The sequence below is a fragment of the Cetorhinus maximus genome, chromosome 27, assembly GCF_964194155.1.
Source record: "Cetorhinus maximus chromosome 27, sCetMax3.hap1.1, whole genome shotgun sequence".
In the NCBI taxonomy this organism is placed as follows: Eukaryota; Metazoa; Chordata; class Chondrichthyes; order Lamniformes; family Cetorhinidae; genus Cetorhinus; species Cetorhinus maximus.
Window position 1 is genome coordinate 19,105,003 of NC_135905.1, and position 27,382 is coordinate 19,132,384.

The 27,382-nt window shown below is 38.4% G+C and overlaps 1 protein-coding gene across 2 annotated transcripts in view; it reads right to left on the bottom strand.

Annotated features, from left to right (window-relative positions):
• Window positions 1–1,719: 1,719 nt before the first annotated feature.
• The window catches only part of parga (poly (ADP-ribose) glycohydrolase a), a 178,697-nt gene continuing 153,034 nt past the window's right edge, over window positions 1,720–27,382 (bottom strand). For both annotated transcript variants that reach the window (XM_078530846.1, XM_078530845.1), the window contains exons 14-18: window positions 26,724–26,802; window positions 24,029–24,137; window positions 4,617–4,722; window positions 3,059–3,187; window positions 1,720–2,693 (exon numbers count right to left, since the gene is read on the bottom strand). In XM_078530846.1, the coding sequence (XP_078386972.1) occupies window positions 2,551–2,693; window positions 3,059–3,187; window positions 4,617–4,722; window positions 24,029–24,137; window positions 26,724–26,802 (566 nt within the window). In that variant the 3' untranslated portion in view covers window positions 1,720–2,550. The remainder of the gene's footprint in view (window positions 2,694–3,058; window positions 3,188–4,616; window positions 4,723–24,028; window positions 24,138–26,723; window positions 26,803–27,382) is intronic.

Consider the following 27,382-nt stretch of genomic DNA (forward strand, 5'->3'; position numbering starts at 1 on the left):
TTAAAATGTCATGATTCATGACAATACAGCTTTGGCATTGGTTATCTTGTGGGAGCAGGTGTAGTTGGTGGGGGTTGCTGAGAAGTGGGGATGGGTGCCTTTCGCAAAAGTGTTTTGGTCCAAAGTTATCTGAAGTTCAGACAAGTGAAACAGATCATTCAACATAAAGTGGATGATAAATGGCATGACAGTTTGTCAGTTTAACATTGTTGAAAATTACAGTTTTTAGCTGAAATTTCATGAAAACCCTAGTTTCTGCAGGTAATTTGTTAATGGTAATATTTTTCCCAGTCAGGCATTATCAATTCTTCACAAGTTGCAATTGTGTTGTTGGCAGTTTCTAGAGTAATATGAAGTAATACCGAGCTCCGCTGTAATGAAAACAGAAAATGCTGGAAATCCTCAGGAGAGGCAGGATCTGTAGAGAGAGAAATAGAGTTAATGTTTCAGGTTGTGACTCTGTTCTGATGAATGAAAGGTCACGACTTGAAAGTTAACTCTGTTTCTCTTTCCAATGATGCTGCTAGGCCTGCGGAGTATTTCCAGCATTTTGTGTTTTATTTCAGATTTCCAGCATCCGCAGTATTTGGCTTTTGCACTGAGCAATGCTGCCCCACTCTGTCCTCAGGCAAAGTGAAGTACAAGATTCTGTCCACTTGCATCCTAATGTCTATCAAGTGGTTTAACACAGGATGAGAACTGGCAGGTTTGCTTGCTGTTGTTATAACATTTGATACATTATTAATTGAAACTGGCTTTAGACTTAGAGAAATTGTGTGGCAATAAAATTAAGTTTCATTGGAGGTAATAGCTAGAAAGTATCAATGACATACTGCAAGTCCTATGGACCAGGATCAGTCTGATCAAGGAGCTCTGTATCAAAGTAGCATTGGTGAAAAACTGTGAGAATTTTCTAAACTAGAACTACAAATTTAACTTTAACAACTGAAACAGGCAGCCAACAATTCACGTGACCATTTAATGTGCAATTTTCTTACAGGGCAATGCATCAACTGAAATCCCAATCCCAACACAATACTATACACAAGGAATGAATGAGAATCAAAATGATTGCACATTGGGCTGAATATAAAGTCTTATTTTGTGAAAGTTTGAAATTTGATAATAACTTGAATGCTAAATTATCAGAAATATCACTTACTGTAAAAAAAAATCTAAAACCCATGAAATACGTTGCCACAATTCTCAACTCTACAACTGCAGAAGATTTGAAGCCGCTAATCACATCAGGAATATTTTAGCTGATCTTTATTTATCTAAGATTGCTTTCTTTCACTTTATAATTGTAGGATGATGTATATCTTATACTGCTTATGGATAGTTGAAACACATTCACTGACCAGATCATATCAGTGGAACATCTATCAATCATGTTTCCCAGGTTCCCCACTCAGTTAGTAAGGCAGTCCCTGAAGGATTTCTGTCGACTACATATTGAAAACTCTTCAGCATTCACTTTTTGAATGCTACAGAATCCACAATACACCTGATTCCTCACATTACTGGAGATGGAAAATTGAGACTGTGACTATGAGCCCTTTCCAATCCCATTTTTGTCATAGCTGAGTGCTCTGTAACATAGGTCTGGTTGTTTCCAGTCTGCGGGTAATCAGCAGTTTTTATTCTATTCAATATGACTTTATGGTCAGCCAGAACATACAATGCAACCTGACATTGTTGTCAAGAACTTCATAAAACTTTGTACTCAACATCAAACCTTTATTTAGACAATTAAAAAAAATACTTCTTTACACATTGGCACAGAATTCCCCCCAGATATGTTACTGATAGGAACCACTTAGCCAGCAGCTTCAGCTCCTTAATATTTTCGGTATCAAGTACCATAGTCTGAAAGAATACACAACTGGTACTTAAGTCCTTAAATTATTTTAAAATCAAAATAAAAACCAACCACATCATTGCTTCCCCTCCCAATATGAACCAAAGAGGATCATTTTCTTGCTGCTCTAATTTAAAAGTTTGTCTTTAATTTTTGTTGACAACACATTAACAAAACCATACTCAGAGCATGCTGGGATTTCAACTTTGATTAAAATCCATTAACCAGAGATTACTCAAAAATCAGAATATAACATTGGTTTAATCCCTCTGATTAAATGCAATAATTTAATCCCTCTGATTAATTGCAATAATTATTCTTAAATATGGCAGGATTTATATTGGTAGCTGCTTCTCTATTATGATTGCATAAAGTATGACGAGGATATGTATTATATAGAGTAGATATATATTTCTCCTGTTAGTCCCTGGGCCAACAGCTCCACATGGTTACAATACCTGAAATTTCAATTTGAAGCACTTTAGGCTTGACTTCTAGCACTAATAAACATCGCTACCAAAAATATTTCAGAAAATATTGTCAGAATAATGGACAAGGTTTTGAGATGAATTTTAATTAGGAATGGGGCTATAATATCAGGATGTCTTGCAAGCATAATTGTGATGCTGAGCAATAAAGCTCAGCCTCATGAGTTTGAAGGTGGTCTTTATAAGGAGCATGAAAAGCTGTCATTCATCATCCTCATCTGTTGAATCTGTGTATAAGGCTACAGAATCATAAATGAAGTTGTAGAGTTTAATGGGTGGTCTTGGAAGGGAACACTGTTGGCACACCTCACTGAAGTATCGCTCCAAAAGTCTGTAGATGTGACCTGAAAAGGAAAAGACAGAAGTAAAGATGCTTCCTATTCAGCCTAAGGTTTCAGTTCAAGATTTGGGGAGCAAGTATATGGATTATCAGAATTCATTCAACATTGAAGTGCCAGCAAATTAAGTGCAACATTTAGCAATGCAGGCACAAATGAAGAGCTGCAATGGATTGACTGTGGATGTGTCAAGGCAGTTAACAGACATTTTGCATTTTTACTACCAATCTACAGCGTTTAAACATTTGCAAAGGATCCTTTTCTATAAAACAAGAAAATGTTGCTGTCATTCACAATCAATTCCTGCATGTTTAGATTGTAAATGTTGACAATTCAGTAGGAAGCAACTTTTATAAATGAGCTTGGCTTACCGACAGTCTGCTCTTTTTCAATTAGGAATTTGTGCATATCATATATCTCAGTCATTAATTCTCGGTCTCCGAAGGTGAAATAAACCACATCTCGCCCTGCTTCTGCCGCTGCCATCATCTGCAATAAGGCTGCAACATATTCACATCGGTATGTCAGTCTATCAGAAATATAAACTCTGATGAAGGAACTTGCCCAAAACATTTGGCCAATTTCCTTCAAATGCTGAGTGAGTATTGTGGATTTGTAACACATTGTTTTTTTAAATTTTAAAGCCATCTTCAGCCTGGCTTTTCAGTGTTCCGAGTAACCATTTTCTAAGCAACATTTAACACTTCAGTGTTTTTATAAACTATAACAGCCTACCAACTGACATATAAGAGCCACTTAAATACAACAATATTATTATTTGGATCAGCAATGAGAAAAACATCCTCCAAGGTGCACTCATTATTAAGCAAAGCCGGGGTAGTAATGAGTCCCTCGGGACCAGTGATGAACTCCAAAATTACTACGACAGTCAAACCCCTCATATAATGAATACATTTTTCCATGTTAAACACTTGTTCTATGTAGGCGCTTATTCAGTGTGGGGTTGACTTTTTCTTGACCATCTGTTCCAAAAATGCCAAACCTAAATATCTTGCAAAGCAACATGCACTGTAATTATTTAATGAAAGTCAATGAACGAAAGGCAGTTCTTTCCTCCATATGAATTTCTAAACTGGAAGTGATCAATATCTTAATTATCAGGAATATGGCTCACATCACTAATCTGTAATTTTGCCCTTTGACACTATATTTTATTATCAAAGAGTGTTAACTGATGAACCTGGATAGTCACCTAGATGTGCCCAGAAGCATCTGAGCCAAACATTCAGCATGTATATGATATTTCCTACTAATTTTCAAAGAATGTCAAATATCTCCAAACAACATCTTATGAAATACTCTTCCTTTGCAGAATTGAGAGATTTTCAGCAATAGTCTGGCTGGTTTGCTATGAGCCATTTCTAACACTTTGACTGAGCTGAGCTCTTCAGTAAGCACAGATCCAAAGTCTGGATATTTAAACAGTGACACACTCACTATAATGATTTATGGATGGAACACACAAATTATTTACTTTGAAGCGATCTTCATAATTTATTTTCTTATGAAAATCACTTGATTACATAAAATTAACAAAATAGGTGAACATTTGTAACATGTTATTCAACATGACTAAAATAAAATTGCATCAACTTATATTACACACACAGATGCAAGGGTAGAAACTAGTGCTTCAAGTGTTATAGTATTGAATTTCTCTCTGCTATTCTAATGGAATGCTAACTGTTTACGAACTTAGAAAGAACTTGTATCAATAGAGCACTTTTTGAATCCTCATGATGCCCCTAAGCACGTCACAACCAAAGATTCACTTTTGAGGTATAATTACTGCTGTTTTTTGGCAAGGTCCCATAAACCGCAATGAGATGAATGACCAAACAATCTTTCTCATATGATATTGTCACAGGGATACATTTAAATAAAATTGGGTAACATTTGTTTACTTACATTTTAAGCTGACATCTCCACGAAAAGCTCCGCATCCCCAGTTCCCTGTGGCTACAGCTGAAAGATTCCTGGGATCAACGCCAGGTCGCACAAAACCACAATAAGCCTGGAAATAATTAGAGGGCAAAGAGGTAGGAAAATATTTAATGCATAAAAGGGCAAAGGGGAAAAAAATGCTATTTTACAGCTCTAATTTTGTTTAACCTCACACAGTTGCTGATGCAAACAATGCTATTGCCCCATACTGTATGTTTGATCTAGTCACTGAACGATTCCATGACATAAGGTAATTGTGAAAAGAAGGAATTCTATTCATCTTCATTCAATGGTTTTGCTCCACAAGCTGCTATTTAGGGAAAATTTGGCTTTTAACATACATTTTTCATTATGGGCATTATCAAGACAACCACTCTTTCTACTTGATGCATTTCGCATCATTGTACCTATTTTCTTTGGATGATTGTATAGTCTAATGCTTTCATAGGATAAAAAGTAAGCTTAGCTTCCGACTGCCCACCCTAGAGCCTTTCAACTTTGCTTACTGTACTTTCAAGAAAAGACAGCAACTTTCGGATTCTATTTACTGAAAGCCTGTTGAGAGTATTGGGGATTAACAGCAATCACAGGGCGAGTATTTACACAGCAGCACAGCTGCAGCTACAAGACTTGAATGCACACTGGCTTTATCTGCAGATCTTAAACAGTCTCAACGGGGTTCAGCTCTGTAGAAGTCACACTTTTGAAATATGCTTTTTTTCCCTTATGGATTATTAAATCCTCCTCTTGCTGTTATTCTTAAATTTCAATTTGGTGCTTCCCTATAGCAACATGGCTAAAAGATTGGCAACTCAGTACCATAGAGGAAATTACCTTATGCTTCCCAACTGAAGAGTGTTTTGCAATTGGGCTCGAGTGAGCTGCTCCATTGTGCTTCACTATTTCAGGTTACATTTAACATGAATAGTTGGACATGATGAAGGTAGCATGAAAGGGTAATCGGGTTCATAGAACGATATAGCATAGAAGGAGGCAATTCCATTTCATGTGCTAGATAATGCAATGCTCTTTTTCAATAATCAACTAAATTAATATATTAGAAACTGAAAGGTTTATCAGTTTTTATGAAGGTTACAAAATCTTCCACACATTTTTCTTTATATTTTCATTATGTGCAACATTTTACCCCTGTCCGGGGTGGGAGGGTTGGGGGGTGGAGTGTGGGAGCGGGCAGGCGGGCTTCCAATCGGTGCCCCCAGTCGGGGGCGCGCCACCATTTTACATGGGCAGGCCAATTAAGGCCTGCCCAATGTGGCATCTGCTAGAAAGCGCTATGCGCTCCCTGAGCAGGTGCTGGGAGTGCGCTCTTTCACGTATGTGCGCAAAAGAGCGCACAGATCACCTTGAGGCTGCCTCAGGGAGATCGGCTCCAATTTAAAACTTTCAATAAAGGTGATTAAAAAATTTCCCTGCCATGTCCCCTCATAAGACACTGTCACATGAGTTGGGACATGTCCATAACTTTTATTTAAACATTTGATAAAAATTTAAATACCCTCATGAAACCTCATTCCGCCCGTGGATGAGGTTTCATGTTTTTTCTGAAGCCTGCCTGGGCTCCCGGTCTGCCCATCCAACCTCAATCATGTTAATTAGTTTTTTAATTGCCTTAATAGGCTGTTGACAGTTCGGGGGCGCCGATTCTGCTATGCGTCTGCCGAACTGAAAATCTAAATGACGTGGGGTGATGTCGCGACATTTCCCCGTGTCATTTTACACGTCAGCGAGCGGGCCCTACCCCCGCTTGCCGACTGGAAAAACCTGCCCTATATATTTAAACAAGGACACAGGATTTTTCTTGTTAGAGCCTTTATCTTTGAAAATAGAAGCCTGATTGAACGTATTATTTTACTTCAGCTCCATTGTTTTATTTGCATCATTAGCAATGCACAAGAAATTGAAATAATTTGGCAATATAAAATTAAATTTACAAAGTGCATATCATGTCCCAGGAACTCCCTCAGTATTATCACTACTGTTATGTAGGCAACCATGACAGGCAATTTACGCACAGTAAGCTTTAAAATAGCAGTGAGATCTGTGCTAACTGAGGAATGCAGGAGGTTTTGTGGGGCAGTGATAGGATCCCTATCTCTGGGTCAGACGCTCTGGGTGCAAGTCCAAAGCCAGGACTTGTTGGCCATGGAAGCAGCATTCAACTGGGTGATAATCAGCCAAGGAATCTTTCCACCACTTTCCCAATATTCCCCAAAGGGGAAAAAGTGTGAAGATATGCTAAAAAATGGGGGAATAAATGTTTGCCAGGACAATGGGAAAACTCCACTGCTTTTCTTCAACTAATGTCATGGATCTTTTATGTCCAGCAGGCACACAGTTTAATGCCTTACCTAAAATATGTCACTCCAACATTGCAGAACTCCCTCAATACGACACTGAAGCATCAACACAGCTTCAGTGCTCAACTTCTGCAATGGGGCATGAATTCAAAAACTCTGACTCAAGAAATAAGAATGCCAGCACTGTTAGCATCAAAAATAACAACATAAAAAACACCATTAGCATGGTTTTAATGCAGAAAGGTTGGATCAAGAACTTGCATCTATATAGCTAGTTTGATTAACTCAGGACAACTCAAAACATTTTAAAGCCAATGGAGTCCTTTTGAAGTGTCCACACTGATATAACATAGGATTGTACTACAGCTAATTTGCACATACCAAGGTCCCATAAACAGCAGTGTGATAAATAACTAAATAATCCATGCTTTAATGTTTGTTGAAGGATGAATATTGGCCAGGAGAGCAGCAGCATTCCACTCTTTTTTAAAGCATGCCATGGGATCGTTTACAATTACCAGAAGACCTCAGTTTATCATCTCATCCTTGACAGCTCCTTTTTCACAGCACTGAAGTGTCAAACTAGATTACATGGTCAAATCTGTGGAGTGGAGCCTGAAACTATTACCTCTGATTCAGATGTATGTGCTACCAATGAGTGGGGCTCCTAATTGTTAGCTTATCATTTATACAGCACCAAGTATGATATTGTTTCTTGAGATGTCCTGCAATGGTTCAGTTAGATGGGCTTATTGTCTAATGCAGCACAGTTGAAGGTACAGAGGGGTTTAGAAACTTGGCAGTAAATGAGGCAGAAACTTGGCAGTCTGTCACTGAGTTGTCAGAAATTTTGTGGGACAATTAAGCTCCTGAATTCAGTAGTGTCATGAGGAAGTAATGTATTGTTGAAAGTGCTGTAATAAGGCATTTATGTGAGGTCCCAATTCCTTACTCAGGTGAACATAAAAAACCTAAGGCATTATTCTAAAAAGGACTGATGCTTCGCCTCAAGTCCTGGCTAATATTTAATGAGATTATACTGATAATTTATCTTATTTTTTGTTTATGAGATATTGCTATGCATAAGCTGGCTACTGTGTTTACTTTTGATATGGCGTGTAAGCAATTTGTTTGCCATATAGTACTTTGGAGCATCCTGAAGATATAAAGAGTGCTATTTTAATAAAACATTTTTGTTTCTTGCTGAGTTTGAACGATATTCGCAAAGTTTGTGAAAGGAGGTGGAAATGGAGAGAAACTTTGATGTTTTTGTTGGGGGGTGCAAGAGACATTTCAAGATCATCCATCCAATTAGAGTATCTCAAATAAACTTAATTTTCAATTTATGTAGGGATGATTCTGTCAAATAATTTTTGATTGCAGAGTGTAAAGTTTGATTCAAAAATTATGCAATTTAAAACTGGATGGCATTATTTACAAAGAAAATGAACCTCAAGAAAGTTGCATTTGCCAGCAAGATAGACTGTCTCTATACCCGAGCTCTTGATATGATTTTTGCTGCAGAGTGCAAGCTTTATGAATACTCTAAAAAAATTAACTCAGCTGCTTTTAATTTCTAATATTAAAGGAAGTCTTTTAAAATCCCAGCAAGACTATAAATTCTTACATTTACTTAAAAAGAAACTACCTTACTTACTCAGCAGAACCAAGAGCTTTTAAAAATAATAGATTTTGTGCAGTCAAGTAAAATGTTTATTTTATTCATTCTACACAATTTAAATATTGTGCATTTAAAGATCAATCTAGGCTTCTGAAAAACTGCAAAGAAATCCCAGCCAATGAGCTACAAAGCCTGGATAATAGATCATCTCTCATTGTGAACATATTTCTTCGTTGACATATGTAAGTATAGTACAATTTATTTTTGGCCAGGCTTATCTCTCACAAAAATTAGTTGTCATATTTGTTCCATGGAAAATATACAATGTTGTAATAGATTAGTGTCAGTATATGCTCCAGTCTGACTCAATTACCAAAGATATACGTGTAACCTTAATAGCCATCTGAATGGAGACAGGTTTGTTGTGTGCTTATGCATTATCTCACAGAAGTAACTCAAACCAGGTAAAATAAATTGCTCTTTGGCGAGAACAGCAGCAGTCATTAAATCACAAGAGAAATAGCTTCAATGCCTCGTATAAATTCAATGGCACAAATTTATAACATGGAATTTTAAACCCTTTCAGAGGTTTCAAAGTTAATATTAGCACTAAACCTAGCATTAGTAACAAGTTGCATGGACTTTTAAAAGAGTAGCTTTCAACGACAAACACCAACAACTTATATTTATATAACATCATTAAAGTAATAAAACTTCCAAGGCACTTCACAGGGGCAACATAAAACAAAGGATGTTAAAGGCATTAAAAACAAACAAAATAGTGAAGGTCGTACCATAAGATATGGAAAGCATTTAAAGATAGGATTGTTAGTCAACAATCAAAATTAATTCTAAACAATAAAAATTAAAGAGCAATTAAAGCCAATATAGTTGCACAGGGATAAAAAGTGCAACATAAGACCATAAAGACGTAGGAGCAGAAGTATGCCATTCAGCCCATCAAGTCTGCTCTGCCATTCAATGACATCATGGCTGATCTGATAATCCTCAATTCCTCTTTCCTGCCTTTCCCCCATAACCCTTCATTCCCTTACTGATTAAAAACCTGTCTATCTCAGCCTTGAATATACTTAATGACCCAGCTTCTACAGCCCTCTGCGGTAAAGAATTCCACAGATTAACAACCCTCAGAGAAAAAATTCCTCCTCATCTCTGTTTTAAATGGGCGACCCATTACTCTGAGATTATGCCCTCGGGTCCGAGACTCTCCCACAAGGGGAAACAACCTCTCAGCATCTACCCTGTCAAGCCCCTAAGAATCTTATATGTTTCAATAAGGTCGCCTCTCATTCTTCTAAACTGCAATGAATACAGGCCCAATCTACTCAACCTCTCCTCATAAGGAAATCCCGCCATACCCGGGATTAACCTAGTGAACCTTCTCTGGACTGTCTCCAATGCGTGTACTGTTCACAGTATTCTAGGTGTGGTCTAACTAGTGCCTTGTATACTTCCCTATTTTTATACTCCCTTTGAAATAAAGGTCAACATTCCATTTGCCTTCCCTATTACCTGTTAAACTTGTATGTTAGCTTTTTGGGATTCATGCACAAGGACTCCCAAATCTCTCTATGTTGCAGCCTTCTGCAGTCTTTCTCCATTTAAATAATATTCAGCTCCTCTATTCTTTCTGCCAAAATGCATAACCTCACATCTTCCCACATTATATTTCATCTGCCACTTTTTTGTCCACTCACTTAACCTGCTTATATCCCTCTGTGGACTCCTTGTGTCATCCTCACCACTTGCCTTCCCACCTATTTTTGTATCTTCCACAAATTTGGCGATAGCACATTAATTTCCCTCATCTAAATCAATAATATATATTGTAAATAATTGAAGCCCCAGTATTGATCCCTGTGGCACTCCACTAGTTACAGGTTGCCATCCTGAAAATGCCCCCCTTATCCCAACTCTGTCTTCTTTTAGTTAGCCAATCCTCTATCCATGCTAATATACTACTCCCAACACCATGGGCACTTATCTTATTAAGTAGCCTTATGTGCAGTACCTTACTGAACGCCTTTTGGAAATCCAAATATATTACATCTACTGGTTCCCCTTTATCTATCTTGCTTGCTACCTCCTCAAAGAATTCTAATAAATTTGTCAGGCATGATTTCCCTTTCATGAAGCCATGCTGACTCTGCTTGATTAATTAAGCATTTCTAAATGCTCTGCTATTATATCCTTTATAATAGACTCTAACATTTCCCCAATGACGGATGCTAAGCTAACTGGCCTATAGTTACCTGTTTTTTGTCCCCCTCCCTTTTCGAATAATGGTGTTACATTGGCAGTTTTCCAATCCTTTGGGACTTTTCCAAAATCTAAGAATTCTTGGAAGATTACTACCAGTGCATCCACTATCTCTGTAGCTACTTCCTTTAATATCCTAGGATGCAACCCATTAGGTCCAGGGGACTTATCGACCTTTAGCCCCATTAGTTTCCCTGGTACTTATCCTCTAGTGATAGTTATTGTATTTATTTCTTCCCCCTCTTTTGCTCCTTGATTATTTAGTTTTAGAATGCTATTAGTATCTTCTACCGTGAAGACTGAAGACTGAAGCAAAGTATTTATTCAACTCCCCTGCCTTTTCCTGGTTCTCCATTGTTATTTCCCCAGCCTCATTCTGTAAGGGCCCTATGCTCACTTTGGTCTCTCTCTTCCTTTTTATATATTTAAAGAAGTTCTTACTGGCCATTTTTATATTACTTGCCAGTTTACCCTCAAAAGTTTATTTTCTCCCTCTTTATTTTTTTTTGGTCATTTTTTGTTGGTTTTTAAAGCTTTCCCAATCACAGAATCACAGCGCAGAAGGAGCCCTTTGGCCCATCGACTCTGCACCAACACGTGAGAAACACCTGACCTACCTAATCCCATTTACCAGCACTTGGCCCATAACCTCTAGCTTACCATGTTGCCATGTTCTTTTCTTTTAATTTGATACTATCCTTAACTTGGTTAACTATGGTTGGTTTATCCCCTTCCTTGAATCCTTCTTCCTCACTGGGATGTATCTTTGTTGTGAGTCATAAACGTCTTAAACGTGTGCCATTGTTCATCAACTGTTTTTTCTGCTAAAATCCTACAACAGTCTTTTCCAGCCAACTCTGCCCCCATTCCTTTGCAATTACCCTTATTTAAGTTTAGCACATTCAGGATAATGAGAATGTTTTTAAAGTATACAAGCAATCTGGTTGACAGGAGGGTTTAAGTCATAACAAGCAAAATCAGGTGAAAAAAAATTAGAGGCGCTAATCGAAATGAAATCCAGAATTGCTGAGAATATCTCACAACAAACAAAGTTTTCCAAATTATATACGCAGGGGCAAAACAAATGACTAGATTCACAATACAAGTCATTAAACAGTTACTTCATAGCTATCTTTTCTGAGAAAGAGGATAGAAAGGCACCCAAATTAGAGAGTAGGTTTCCAGAAAGGCAGAGGAGAAGCACAACAGTATGAAGATAGTGATGGATATGATTATTAGAAGGTTGGATGGTCAGAATGGTTATTCTGAAAAAGGAGACGTGCTGTTGAAGCTTTTCGACTTGATCTCATCAGGACAGATTTGCAAGAATAGCAAATCTTGAGTTCAGAGCTACTAAGGTTTAACATAGCCTGGTTCAGATCAAGGGAATGATTGGGTGAGGCGATGAGATCAATGACAGAGAGTGGCGTTGACGTGAGGACTGAAAACTATGGTTTCTCCCTCCCAAATGTTCAGGTGGAAGAAATTCTAACTCACCCATGACAGCACATAGTTTAGGGATCCAAGGATATTATCAACATGTTCGATAGTTTGTAATGTCAGCCACGACACTGTTGGTAGCACGCTTGCCTCTGAATCACAATTGACACTCCAGTGCAGCACTGAGGGAGCATTGCACTGTTGGGCGAGCCGTCTTTCGATGAGACATTAAGTTGAGGCCTCATCTGCCTGTTTGGGTGGATGTAAAAGATCCAATGGCACTATTTTGAAGAACAGCAGAGGAGTTGCCCCAGTGTCCTGGCTAATATTTATCCCTTAATCAACATCACAAAAACGATTATCTGGTCATTATCATATTGATGTTTGTGGGAGCTTGCTGTGCGCAAATTAGCTGCTGCGATTCCTATAATAGTGACTACGCTTCAAAAAAAGTACTTTATTGGCTGTAAAGCGCTTTGAGATATCTGATGGTCTTGAAAAGCACTACATAAACAAAAGTCTTTTTCTTTCTTAAGTAAGTCACACAATAGAAAATTAATCATAGCATGGAACAGGAGAGGATGGAAAGAAATACATTGAACTAGGTGTCCTAAGAACTGATCTGGCAATCTTTCTCAATGGTTATCTAAGGATCAATATATAGTATGGACTGGGACAGATTTGTCTGTGGATGACACCAAAAGAAGTGGGCAGGAAAAAATATTACCAATAATAAATGATTCAGAGAAACATAAAACTGAAAATTAAACTTGACCAGGCAAAGCGGTGACAAATGTAATTCAATGTGGATCAGGGTAAAATAATTAGTATAAGAGCAAGGAACAAAAAGGAAGGGTGTTAGGGGAGCTGTATCATAAATGAAATGCTTTTTATATTCTTTGGAAAAAGAGACTTTTGAGGTGCTGTGATTAAAGTTTAAGATTATAAAGAAAATCAACAAATTTGACACAGATACAAAAACCTGTTTGGGTTGTTGGTGGTGGGGGTGGGGGGGTGCTGGTGGTGGTGTTGAGGGTGGGCTGAATATTGGTTTAAGAGTGAGAGGGGAAATCAGACAAAACTTCTCCACCCAAGTGACAGAGTTGTGGGGACCAGGTAACTAGGAAAGGCTATTGAAGCAGATGACAAATAGGTCCAAGAGCCAATTTGGGACATTTCTGGATGGTAAAGGGATTGATGATATGGCACATATATGGATATTATCTCTTAAAGAGCAGCAAGCTTATTAAACCTAAATGTCTTTTCCAATCCTTACAAATCCTCATGTGTATCTTGTTGTACTGCAGTCTCCTGTATTTGTTGCTGGACTTCCTGTGTACGAACATGACGGACTTCAGAAACAGTAACAATTCCTTCTAAGGAAATTTGGTATAAATGTCAAACCAAGCAGCTCTAGTTTAATTAAGTAAGGTTACTATTCCTCCTGAATAAAGAAGGAATAAAGAACATAAACATTGTGGTTACCTGACATGATACAAACATATACACACTCAACAGTTTATTTTAATTATTAATGCCTTATGACTGCAACTTAAAGTGGTTTGACACTTATTAAATTTTTAAATTGTGGTGTACTAGTGTTACATATTCAGTTGGTCCAAGAGCTAGCTTATTTTACAGAATGAGTTTTTAGTTTACTTATTTGGGAATAGATAACACTTTGTCCTTACTAGCATTAAATGCAAAATAAAAAAAGATAGGAAGAAAATTTTTACTGCTCCGTTTTCCTTCTCCTAACATAATAAGTCTCACTGACAAAAAATAAACAGGGGACAACCGATGAATCCAAACAACAATATTAATTGCTGCCAGTTTTAAAGCTCGAGCAAAATTGGCAGTTAGGTTTCCAATAGATATGTCTTTCATCTGCCAAGAAAATATTCTTTTTTTTTCTGTTTAAAGAATCATTAAATCATCAACCCATGTTTGTTTCTATTTTGAGCTTTTTGCACTGAAGTTCTGCTTGATGTTTTCAGTTCCAGAATATTAATGCATAAAAGAAAGTTGCATTTATAGAAGCACTTTTTTTGCAATTCTCTGAAACGTTTCAAAATGTTTCATACACAATTAATTATTTGAAGTCCAGTGCCTGTTTTGTGGTAGCCATTTTGAACAAAGCAAGCTTCCACTACAGCAATAACCAGTTAGTTTCTGGCAGGGTGGTTGAGGAATGAATGCTGCTTAACACATTCAAAGAATCCCCAATCTTGTTCAAATAATGATGTGGGACCTTTAAAATACACCTGAACCACCAGAATAGAGACATATAGCCCAATTTAATGTTTCTTGCAAAGGAGAAGAATAAAATGAGATCTGTTCTCAGAAGTAACATGTGATAGTTTATTACCTCAAAATATTTCTATGTGGGGTTGCTCTAAAGCCTTTGTGACCAAAACACTGTCAAAATAGAACAGGGAAAATCTGAACAAAAGGAGCTCATCTTTCGTAACAATATTGAACTAATTTATGCAGTAGCTAGCTACCCATTTTGTTTAATTTAAACTGGGTTTTGTTGAGCTAACTGACAGTTCTTTGATTATCTGAACATTACAACATTTCACTGCTGAGACAGTTGCGGGTATTTATGCAACATTTCCTTGTTAATTCAAATTAAGCTATTAACCGATGCATAAAATTGGGTAAGGTATTTCAGACAAAGTACATTTCATGAGGAGAACGCAGTGTAAAGTGACAACTGATGAAGATCCATGAGCAACAAAAATTCTGCACTGTTAATCTGGGTATCTGAATGTCATCTCACTAATAACTCGCACATAGGGCAAATAACTTAATGGGTCTGAGCTTCTGCACAGTGGTGATCAGCAGATTGCCACTCCGCTCCTATTTTCATACCTGAAATATTTTCTCAGGCTAGGTGAGATTTGTGCAGTGTGTCCCCAGGGCCTCGCGTTGAGAGCTGTAGAGTTGGATGTAAGGAGGCCATGCACCCCTTTGCTGCACTAGCTGCCACAAACCAGGTAAGTTAAAGGTTCAGCCAAGTGTAAAGGTATTTGACAGGCTGGGGAGAAGGTGTCTCTCTACAGGTTTTTTGGGGGGGAGGGGCGGGTGGAATTGGGATTTTATGGTGGGTGGGGGTGGGGGAGTGTGTGTGTGTGTGTTGGATCGAGCCTCGGGAGGGGGAGTCGGTTGGGCCTACCAGGGCGGGGTGGGGTGGAAGCTCGGGCCTCGGGAGGTGGGTGGAAAAGTCAGCAAGCCTTGTTTTGGGGAGGAGGGGGGGGGTGGGTGGAAAGAGTTCCTTGGGTGGGGTGGAGGGGAACTCCCTCTAGGTTTGGGGGGGGGGGCCTCCCTCTAGGTGGGTGGTGTCTTATGGGGTGGGGGGAGTCCCATGGGTGAGGGTAGCTAGGGTTGGGGGTGGGAATAGTCAGGCTGTGTGGGGGAGAGAGTCCTGTTTAGTGGAGGAGTCCAATGGGATGTTGGTGTGGGTCTGTACAATAGTTACCCAGAAGCTAGAAGTGGTTTTAATTCTTCTAACTTTTTCTGGGTAATCATTGGTGTAACACAGTCGGGACCATCCAAAGTTTGGATTTAAATCGCATTTTCAGATGGTTCCCAGTACAAGGGCAATTGCCCAAAGGAAGTTTGCACTTCCCAGGCATTTGCCATGCAAACCTTACCTGGGAATTTACTGGGTGGGGGTGGGGGTTGGGTCCTAGCGCACTTTGGCATACCCTCCTGTTACACCGCCCTGGAGCTCGGAAATTATGGCCCAATGACAAACACACAATAACAAAAAATCAGAAACATTACTCTGGAGCTACAAAACTCAGCATTGACGTTTTGTTTGGAACAGCAGCAATTGAAATGAATTAATGATCAATCCTACTGAGACTGCCAATTCTCAATGTTTTGAAAAATGGTTCATGATTTACCACACTCAGGTTTACATTAGTTCATGGTACGTGAAATCTGCAGACTCAGCACTTTCACTAACTCAATGAATTATTGACAAACATTTTGCAGAGTCATGCTCAAATTCAGCTAGGAGAGTTTATCTGTTCACAAGTGAAATTTAGTGATTCATAATTCTATTCTAATTTAGATGCAAATGCTCTTTATATGATTGAACAATTTGTCACTACAAAATGTGTTTGGGCTGTTGATTTAGTTTTCCAATTAAACTGTCACTAAAGTTTACAAGATTCATTTATTGTGGATTTAGGGTGCAGGAATTCTCACTGACAAAAAGCGCAAGATTTCTACAGATTCTTTACACACTGACAACTGTCAAAGTGACAATCTCCAGCAAATATAAACTGAAAATTAAAACTTTGTATTTCAGATCTCACACGCTTGAGCTTCACTTTTAAGGCTGATGACAGCAAAGCCCCTTGTGCAATATTTTGTCTACGTAACTCTGCTGCATTCGGAATTTATAATTGTACGCACTTCTACTTCACAGAAATAAACATTTAAAGCACGATCTGTATAAATTAAAACTCAGTATACTTTGATTATATTGTGTTACTTGAGTGCAACCAAATTGTGCATACGAACAATTTGCAAGCTATTACTAGGGGCTAATTTAGTTGCTTTCTCTGTATGTTAGAGCTGAATTAAACTGTTCCATCCTATTTGCTTTATTGCTTTCTTTTCTGCTATCTGCCACCGTCTTTAAGGTTCGATTTAATGTGGATTTTTGAAAGTGTTTTTTGAAAGGAGTTTGCAAGTTAGTGGCTTCTGGACTGATTCTCCACTGTAGAGTGGGTCGGAATCTGAAACTGCACTGGCTACTTGAAAGCTTAAGTTTTGTTAAATAAGACTCCGTGGGCTGGATCTCACAAGGGGTCAGACTGCTTGTTCACCCCCCCACCTCACCGGAGGGAAAGTAAGCCTGTCCCGCAGCAATAACATGCCAGGAGTGGGCTAAACAGGCCGAGGGTCAGACTTCCACCGCTCAGTGGACAGGAAATCCTACCCTTGAGAGCTGCTGGCTAATCTGATTGGATTGGTGACCCGGAGACAGCTAAATCCTTGGCTTTTAGGGCGGGGAGGGATTGGAGAGCCAAGGGCAGGGGAGAAGGGGTTTTGGGGGCGGGGGGGGGGGGGGGCGGATAGAGGCGGTTTTGGAGGGCAGGCAGGGAGGATAAAGTGGGGAGTGTTACACATTGGGAGAGGGGGAGGGTGCCCTCGATGCACACCAGGCACTCCCTGATTGATGAGCCCCCCTTCTTCCCACCTTTACAAAGAAGCCATTTCAAAAACAGCCATTACATTTTGGCCCGTCTGCCACTGCCCAGCACTTTATAGCAGTGGAGGCAGTTTGAGGTTCTTAATTGCCACTTAATTGAGCAGTTAAAGGCCTCAATAGGCCTAAGGACAGGCAGGCTAGTGAGTGCCATACTCACCATCTCCGTATTATGGGGAACAGGTCCAGGATGGGTGGGAAGGTGCTGGGCTGGGCACTTGACATATTATACGAAAACACACGAGGTAGGGGATGTAAAATCCAGCTCCATGGTAAACTTTTTTAAAAAGTATAACCAATTGCATTAAGTGACCCAATAAAATTAAATCTCCTTAAACAATAAAAGGATTTACATTTATGGGGCAGGGATGTAATTCATTATGTTAGTGATTGACAGAAACCAAAACAGAATTCTGTAATGGCTTTTAGCAGGGAGCGATATAGCTAGCTGGGGAAGACAGCAGGTTGGTGAGATTAATTCTGGCCATCTCTCGAAAAGAGCCAGCACAAACACAACGAGCCTTAATAGCCTCCTTCTGTATTGATGCTGCAGTGGCTATCCCGTGCTAAAACTCCTAATTCAACCAATTTGTGAAATTATTAGTTAGACTGAAAACAATATCTGGAAGGCAGAGTTACTCTGAAGAATAATAGCTCGTTTCATCAGCAGTAGGAAGCAGAGAACACAATTAAAATTCCATTATGCACATTTGGTTTCTTTTTAAAACTACAGTATGATAGTTAGGGCAAGTGCCTAATCATTATTCGGAACAGCTCAGAAACCTCATTTCCACCCTTGAGGCTTTTTAATGCATAACTATGGCATTCAGCAGCAATCCCAAAACACAAAGGAACCATGGAGATTTGCGGCATGTAGCACCAAACCAAATCACTTATCCTAACGACAGTCAATTGCACAGCTTCAAGAGGAATCTCTTTTAAAAGACCAACCTGTTGTGTTTTAAATATGATATAGATAGCAACAAATCAAAGCTATACCTATTTGGAATATGATAATTTTCCATTAGACCCATGTTAGCTATAATTAGTAAGTTTGTTGACGATCATCAAATTTTGGAAATCGAAATTAAAAGTCCATAATTCCACTGTGAACTGCGTCACATGAATAATTGCACAGCACCTCTTATTCTTTCAAATTGCAGTTCTTAAGCCTCCTGAGTAAAGGCATCAATTAAAAAAAATCAGGGAGATCCAATGTTTATTGTAACATTGCACTGATGCCACAGTTGGTAACAGTGGATTTGAAGTGTTGTATTTTATCAGTGGAAACAGCTCTACAGTGTCACAAAATTATTTTCATCAGTGGTGCCGAAAATAGTTTTCCAGCCTGAACACTGCCATCAGCATTCCCCTTCCTGATAGGTTGAGTGAGCCCCTTTATAGAACTGTGTTCACAAACTGCATTCCTGGCTACAGAGTTACAGCTAGTTAGATGTCTAATTGCATTTTCATCCTTGTATTTCCCTCTCTGTTATATATAATGAATAGCAATCCAAACTGTCACTAATAATCAGTGGGACTACTGCTCTCATGAAATCAGGGTGTTTTTTAAATTCACAACATCGTGTTTGGATAATTTGAAACTTGGCTGATTGGAGTCTGCGCTATAGCACATAATTATCGTGCATGGAGTGGCTGGCAAGTAAAAAATGATAAACTGTTCAATTAAACATTCTTCAATTATTGAAAGACAAATTTCCAGTCTTCCTCATCGCCATCTTATTGTATGCTTCAGTATATTAATCAAAACAATGAAATCTTGAGAAAGGAGTGAACAGTGAATTGACCAGAGATACTGAAAGTCAGCCAAGTAAAATGCAGTACTTTAGTACTATTTCCAGAGAGGTGAAATTCATTTAATTACCTTGATCTTATTCAAGACAGCTTCTTCAGAATTGCTGCTCATTTTTTATTAAGTTGGTGGACATGTGGCTGTCTGCCACACATTTCTTTGGGTTGAGAACTGGAGAAACTTCTTTGCTGAAAGGAGCCAACTGTAATGTCCTGAGATTTAGAGTGGGTTTGGATCTTTGCATGGGAATTGAACACCATGTTTAGAGACACTGTGAGCTATCTCCTCCGCATTGAAATTAAAACCCACACACACTGTTTGGTTCTCAATCCTCTTTTCCCATGCCATTTCACAATGAATGGAAATCAATGGTATCACTATCAGTGGGATAACTGTTGCAACAAAATCTGAAAGATTTTAAATACACTAGTTACACTACATTTTTATTTGGTCAATTTCAAAAAGGTTAATTAAAATTTGCATTAGAGCAGCTTATGATCATCGGGCAGCCACAGTATTGGACAAAGCACCAGTTGTTTAGAGGTAAATTACATTGCTGTATCAACCAACATGTTATCAATTCATACCCCAAAATGAAAAGGATGCAGTAAATGTAGTTGAATTCAGCCTGAGCTATGAGACATATAGAGGTGGGTGTGAGTGTGTGTGTATGTGTGGAGAGAAGGGTGAGGATAGGGCACAAGTGGCAGTAAACAGGCATGCAGCTGCAGCCCTGAGGAGCTGCAGGTGCTATCCTGGCCACTGGCATCAGGGCCACCTGGCTGTTGCTACATATTAGAAATTGTACACAAGGTCACAAAAAAAGCTTCTTCCCATATCACGTGAGCATAACTGGAGGAAAGTGAAGCAGGATGGTCAGGAACAACCTCCCATGGCACTATTCGAAGATAAGCAGAACAGCTCTTCCCAACATTTAAACCAGATCATTTGATCATCTATTTAATTGCAGTTTGTAAAAGTTTGCTGTGCACAAATTGGTTGCCATGTTTCCTGCATTACAATGATCTATACTTCAAAAGAATTTAATCTGCTGTAAAACACTTTGGGCCAAAATGTGGTTGTAAACGGTGCTTTATAAATGCATGCTCCTTCTTTTCTTTTATTGCCTAATCTATGTCTATGCTAGGTCTGCATATTCCAGGGGCACACTTAGTCCCATCCATTTTATTAAGTCCCAAGTCAGTGTTGCAGGCACAGAGCGCTGACGCAATGGATCTCTAACCCCATTTTCTCTTCACATTTCCCAGGTACAAATAGGAGGAAAATACACCCTCCAATCTTCTTTAACCTACTTTAATCTGGTCCATAATTTTCTATCTCTCGAATCATTAGAACTCTTTCTAGTTCTAGACATTACTGCATTTGGAGAAATATAATGGGATTCTTTTATAGGAGTGGTACAATATTTTACAATAAAGCAACAACATACTTAGCAGCAAAATGAAGTTAAACCATACTCTATAGATATCATAAATTATATTTTCTGGATAACCTGTACAACTCCAGTTAAAATTATCACAGTAAAACTCTAGTGACATCTCCCTGACACTATTAGGACAACTGAAATATATTTATGAAAATGATGCAGTTTCAAATTTCCATTTTTATGGCATTGGCAATTGAATTGGACAGTGTGCAAGATGTAACTTTTAGCCATCACTTCAGCATCAATCGAACCAGGTTGGCTAACTTTGACTGGATATACTAGAGTTGTTTTAAAATATAGCAACACTTTTATCTTCATAAGCGTAATCTTTCTTTTCAGTGATGTCTGAACTACTGTACTAAAATTGTAACATACATTTTATTTGCTCTAGGTAGTGGAAATTACACAGAGAAACACAATTGCATAAGCTGATATAATGATGCGACACCATCACCTCAAAATCCTCAATAACCGAGGACAGGGCCCTATAATAGCCTTATGTTTGTTAGAAAATTGCTTTAAAAAAAACTTAACTTGTGGAAAATTGATCTTTCTTCCCCCAAAAAAGAATCTGACTGAAGCCAGCATACATGGAGCTGAGTGGTAAGGCACAACAAATGACTTAATACTAAGCCTAAAACTCCTTATTTTTCCTCAGGCATTGATGCATTAACAAAGTTTTGGTCTTCGACAAAAATTATATGACAAATGTAATTTTACCGAGTGTGGCTACAGTCACAGAGGATACCATGAGTCAGTTTGACTATCATGGTCTCAGCCTGATTGGAGGGTTTTGAATAAGGAGGTTCAAGAGTGTAGCTAGATGGTTGTGACACATTTTATGACTTTAGAACAAAAAAGAGCATTCCTGCTGTGGGCAGTGATTAGAAGGGTCGGAGGTGTTGCAGATATTTTTGGTGTCATTCTTACTTCAATGTTAGCTCTCAATGTTAAGCCCCATTCTAGAGATTCGCACTTTATGTGCAGTACAGTGTAAGTGCTGCACTATCAGAGGTGTCATCTTTCAGATGAACTAGTAAGGCCTTGTCTGTCTTCTAAGGTGGACTTCTAAGAACCGCAGGGAAGTTTTGCTGATGCCCTGGCCAACATGTATCCCTCAACCAACATCACGGAGAAAAAAATATCTGGTCATTTGCTGTCTGTGGGACCTTGCAGTGCATTTCTATATACTTACAACAATGTACACAATTCAAAACACTTCACTAAATGTGAACTGTTTTGGGACATCCTGAGGTTATGAAATGTGTGATATAAGTGCAGGTTCTTCTCTTTTCTATTCGGAGAAGAGTGATGGGAATGGCTTTGGAAAGTGTAGGGAGTGAGCTAGAGGACGGGGATGGGTTAATGGTGGTCAGTGAGCACAAGATTCAGAGCACAGAACAACAGATTTTTTAATAAAACAATGCTAGTTATTCTTTCATGCATAGTTGCAGTCAAACTAATGCTGCTTGGACTAGTATTCCAAAGGCATGAATTTTCACATTTCCCTCAACACCCCCTCCCCTCCCCCACTGCAAGCTCCTGCCAAAATACAATTTCAAGATAAAGTAATTTCTTACAATGAGGGATATGGAATTTTACTGTCTCCAATCTAAAATATATACCTTTTATTAGGTCATAAAAGCAAACTGTGCTTGAGCCAAAGCTGCTCTGGGACTAATCAGTACAAGATGCTGAAGAGAAACAATATTAAAAAAAATTCTACCCATCTTCTTGAGGAGTAACTTATTGTGTAGTTTATCCCCCCTGAATAGGCCTGATCATTTGGATGTTACATGTTTATATATTCCTACCTCATGCCACTAAACGCTACATCAATGTATTCTGCAATCAGACAATCTAAATCTTGCATATGATGCTGCAAACTTCCTTCAAGTGACTGAATTTATTCTCTTCATGCAATTTGTATTCCAAGCTGTCACTATTTTCATTGCCAACCTCATTTTTCAGCAAGCGAGAGATTTAAAGACACAACATTAGTCAGTCCAGACATCTTGCTTTGTATCTAATCTCTGAACTACAAGGGACTTTGGGCTCAAATTCACAATCTAGGAAAAGCTATCAAATGGCTTTTCCTATCTTTGACAGAGTATACCCAGATAGATTGACACTGGTGATTCGTAAAGATAACAAATGTGTACTAGTCTTTTATAACATATTGTTAAGTCCTGCTCCTTATAAAAACATTAAAAGTTTCACTATTCTAGTTGTATCTTGTAGAATTTATGATAGAAAAAAAATCCCATTTAGTTTATAAACAAAATCAAATTTTCATAAGCTCGAGTCAAAAATAGCATTGTGTACATCACCTTAGAGAACAATCAAAGACAGATTCCAAACTTATTTCTTTATTTCAATACAGAAACAGACTTATTGTTTATTTATTCCATCTGCTGTATCAGTATGACAGACAATAAAATGTGCAAGAGGATCCTAACATGTCATAAAGGGAATTTCCATTTGCCAGACTGAAATGCTCAAATATTGCGAGAATAAACTTAGTGCTAGATTCACACTGCTACCAACAGCACCCTAAACCTGTAATTTATAAGTGCATGTTTATCTGACATGTTATTTTTCTCTACTCGTTTATATAATTCCTTTGTGTTAAATGGGTTATAATTTAAAAATGTGTTCCTTTATTGGCATTTATGCATTTCTTTAATGCAAAGGGAGAGTAATATTTTAAAACAAAAAATATAAAGTACCTGGAAAAACTCAGCAGGTCTGGCAGCATCGGTGGAGAAGAGTACAGTTGATGTTTCGAGTCCTCATGACCCTTCAACAGAACTCGAAACGTCAACTGTACTCTTCTCCGCCGATGCTGCCAGACCTGCTGAGTTTTTCCAGGTACTTTTTATTTTTTGTTTTGGATTTCCAGCATCTGCAGTTTTTTGTTTTTATCTCTGAGAGTAATATTTTGATTGGTGATTTACATTGGGCTAGTTATGCTGTGTTCTTTATTAAACTTATTAAAGTTTCACATTAAATTCATAAATTCAAACCCCGAGACTGAAGCTTCATACAAATTATGCATTTAAGTTGAAATCAAAAAAGCATTTCTAAAGCTGTATTCTTGTTGGAAAAAATCTAATTTTAATTACACCACCAGAAGGCATTGTTCAAAAGAGTGTACTGTACAAGGTTAAACAGAAGTTACTTATCTCAGAATAGTTGAATGTAGAATGTAATGAGATCAAAACACTCACCTTATTAATTTCTCGCTTTAAATTATTTGGGGAATATTGATCTAAGCGATTTCTGAAAGGCAATGCATCGATAGCTACTATTTCTGTGTTGCGCCTCTGCCAAGCATCCCTGGATAAAATTAAGCAGGAAATCTTTTTTAAAAAAACAATAGCTTGTATTTATATACCACCTTTAACATTTTAAAACATCCCAGGGCATTTCACATTGGTGCTATCAAACAAAATAAGATATTACGGCAGATGACCAAAGCTTGGTCAAAGATGTTGGGTTTAAGGGGTGTCTTAAAGGAAAGTGAGGTGGAGATAGGTTTAGGTAGGGAACCCAAGAGTTTAAGAGCTTGGCAGTTGAAGGCACAACCGCCAACGATGGAAGGATTAAAATCAGAGATGTTCAAGAGGCCAGAATTGGAGGAGTGTAGATATCTTGGACAGCTGTAGGGATGCAGGAGAATACAAGAACATCTAATGTTCATTTTACAGGATAAATCCAATGATGATTGATAAAAATCCTGAATGTCACACAAATCAACAATTCAAAGTTGTGAATATTCTCTGTAAAACAGTGATACTCTTAACATTTCAGTTGGGTTAGAGATCAGCAAGAATTAAGCTACTGAATGAGAAAATCTTATGCTTTTCAAACAAGATTTTTTTTTACAGAGTAAGGTAGTAAGTAGCAAATAATTAATTATTCTGTCTTTGTGCAACATGCAGGGATGAGAAATAGACTGCGATAGTTTGACAGATTATGCTACATAGGTCGGCATCTATTTTGGACTCTTACATATGACAATCATTTTCCATTTCCTCCTGGTCAAAACATAAAATGCAACAACAAAGCATAATTTCAGCATAAATTAAACCTTACCATCAGGATACTGAAAGGTTTTTGCTTCAATATTACCATAATCAAAGCAGTCAGACAAAGAGGAGCTACATCAGATAAAGACAGCTTAGCAACAAGTTTCACTATTTGAAATAATTCTGCAACTCAACCAATAATTTTTGACAGATTCAGATTTGAGCAGATTGAATCACAACATGATAATTAGTAATTATTTTCTTTACCTCACAATTGTTATAAAACTTTGGGTTATTTCCCGCTAAGGTGTCTCTACAACTGTCTCTAGTGAAAAGGGCAGGCAGATGAGCTACTTCAGGTAATTTATCAATGTTGCCCAATAAACCCAACCTTCCTGACCCTTGCCTCCAGGGAATGCACCTTTCCCTCAGTGCAAAAGACAGTGGAAAGATCCTCTTGCTGGGCCTCCACTCCTTCTACATGGACTCTCTCAGGTGGAGCATGGTCTGCACCTATAATAGGCACAGGTAGTCTGAGCAATAAAACAGGCCATGGACAGCTCATTCTGCTGCCTCAATTTCTGGTAGGAAGGCAGGTTTGCACCTCAGTGCAGGGATAGCCAGAAGACATGGGTCCCCAGAGGTCACTGTTTAAAAATAAGGGGTCGCTCATTTAAGACAGAAATGAGGAGAATTTTTTTCTCCCAGAGGGTAGAGAGTCTGGAACTCTCTTCCTCAAAAGGCAGTGGAAGTAGAGTCTTTGAATATTTTTAAGGCAAAGCTAGAAAGGTTCCTGATTAACAAGGGGGTGAAAGGTTATCGGGAGTAGGCAAGAATGTGGGGTTGAGGTTACTTTCAGATCAGCCTTATTGAATGGTGAAGCAGGCTCGAGTGGCCAAGTGGCCTACTCCTGCTCCTGATTCGTATGTTCATTGATTCCAGAGTTTATGAGAGCCCTGAAGAATGCAAATGATTTGAAGCAATGTGATTTGAAACACTCTCCTAGAATTTTAGGAGATAATAGAAATTCCCAAACTCCATCAGGGGCCACAGGGCCTGATCAAAGGGACTACATAAAGCTACATGCCTAAGATTGAGGCTTGAAGTTTCAAATAACGTTCCTACTTATTCCACCTGCTCTAGGCTCGATACTGTGGATGTCCCTGGTTGTTAACAGTCTGTGATTAGGAGGTCTTGGTGCTCCTCTCAAGCATCAGAAAAGAAGGTGCAGCAGGGATATCTGCCCTAGTAATTCTATAATAAATTCTTCCGCTAGGACAGAGAAGAGGGTGCCTACTCATTGCTTTCTGCCTTGTAACAAGTTAAAATAAATAACCCGTCTAATTAGAAATCACAGATGCGAATACAAGTCTTAACACTCTTTCACATCAAAATGCTGAGCCAGAATCCGGTTGTATTTTTTAAAATATTCAAATTGTAGTGAGAAATAGTTCATTTTTCTCTAGGGCAATTAAAAATGGTCTTCTCAAGGGTAATTAGGGATGGGCAATAAATGCTGGCCCAGCCAGTGACATCCACATCCCAAGAATGAATAAAAAAAGGAAATATTTAACAGCTTATTTTAACTTAGAGATTTTCTGAAAAGATTTTCTACACAAAAAGTTAATGGAAATTTAACTTATAAATTATAACAGAGTTCAGAAATGAAACGTTGTGGCATGCATAACTACACTGATAAACAATACAGGATACAGGTCATTTAATGTTATTCCCTGTATTTCACAGAAAACAGGATCCACAAGAGTTTTTTTTGATTTTGCCACCCGTGGGCCTTGTTAACCAGCTTCATAAAAGGAAAAACAAAGGAAAGTAATTTTTGAAGAACTAGACATAATTGCTAAATACAATCTAAGCTGCACTTTTAAGCCAATACCTTGGAATCTTGTCGCTGCAACTCCTCACCCATTTGTAGGTATCGGCGTAGCCTTCATAGACACTGTATTGCTCAGTACCTAAAAACGTGAAGGCAATTTGTAGTAAATTGCAGTATTACAAATCAAAAGACTTCCCTCCCCAATACACCCTCCACCCCCATCTTTTATTATTAAGACACTGCCTATAATTTTACCTAGCCAGAATGTTGAACAATAGCGTGGAGAATAATCATTTAATCTCCTACTGAGATGAGTCAAATTATCAGTATCTTGGAGATTCTTTCAAATAGCCACTTAAGAAAAAAATTAACATAGGGATTAAGGCAGATGAGCAGCTTTCTGGACAAAAAAATGTCCATATAAAAGCGGAATAAAAACAAAGTTCTGGAAATATTTAGCAAGTCAGGCAATATCTGGCTTTCAGGCTGATGACCTTTCACCAGAACTGAGAAAAGTTAGAACTGTAATAGGTTTTAAGCAAGTGAAAGGGCAGGGGATGGGAAGAACAACAAAAAGGAAGCCCTGTAATAGGATGGAAGGCAGGAGAGATTAAATGAAAATAGGGTGGTGGTGCAAGGCCTAAGAAAGCGGTAATGGGGCAAGTAAAGGGTGGATTTTACACCCGCTGAAGTTAATTGACTTTTGAATGGCTTGCCGC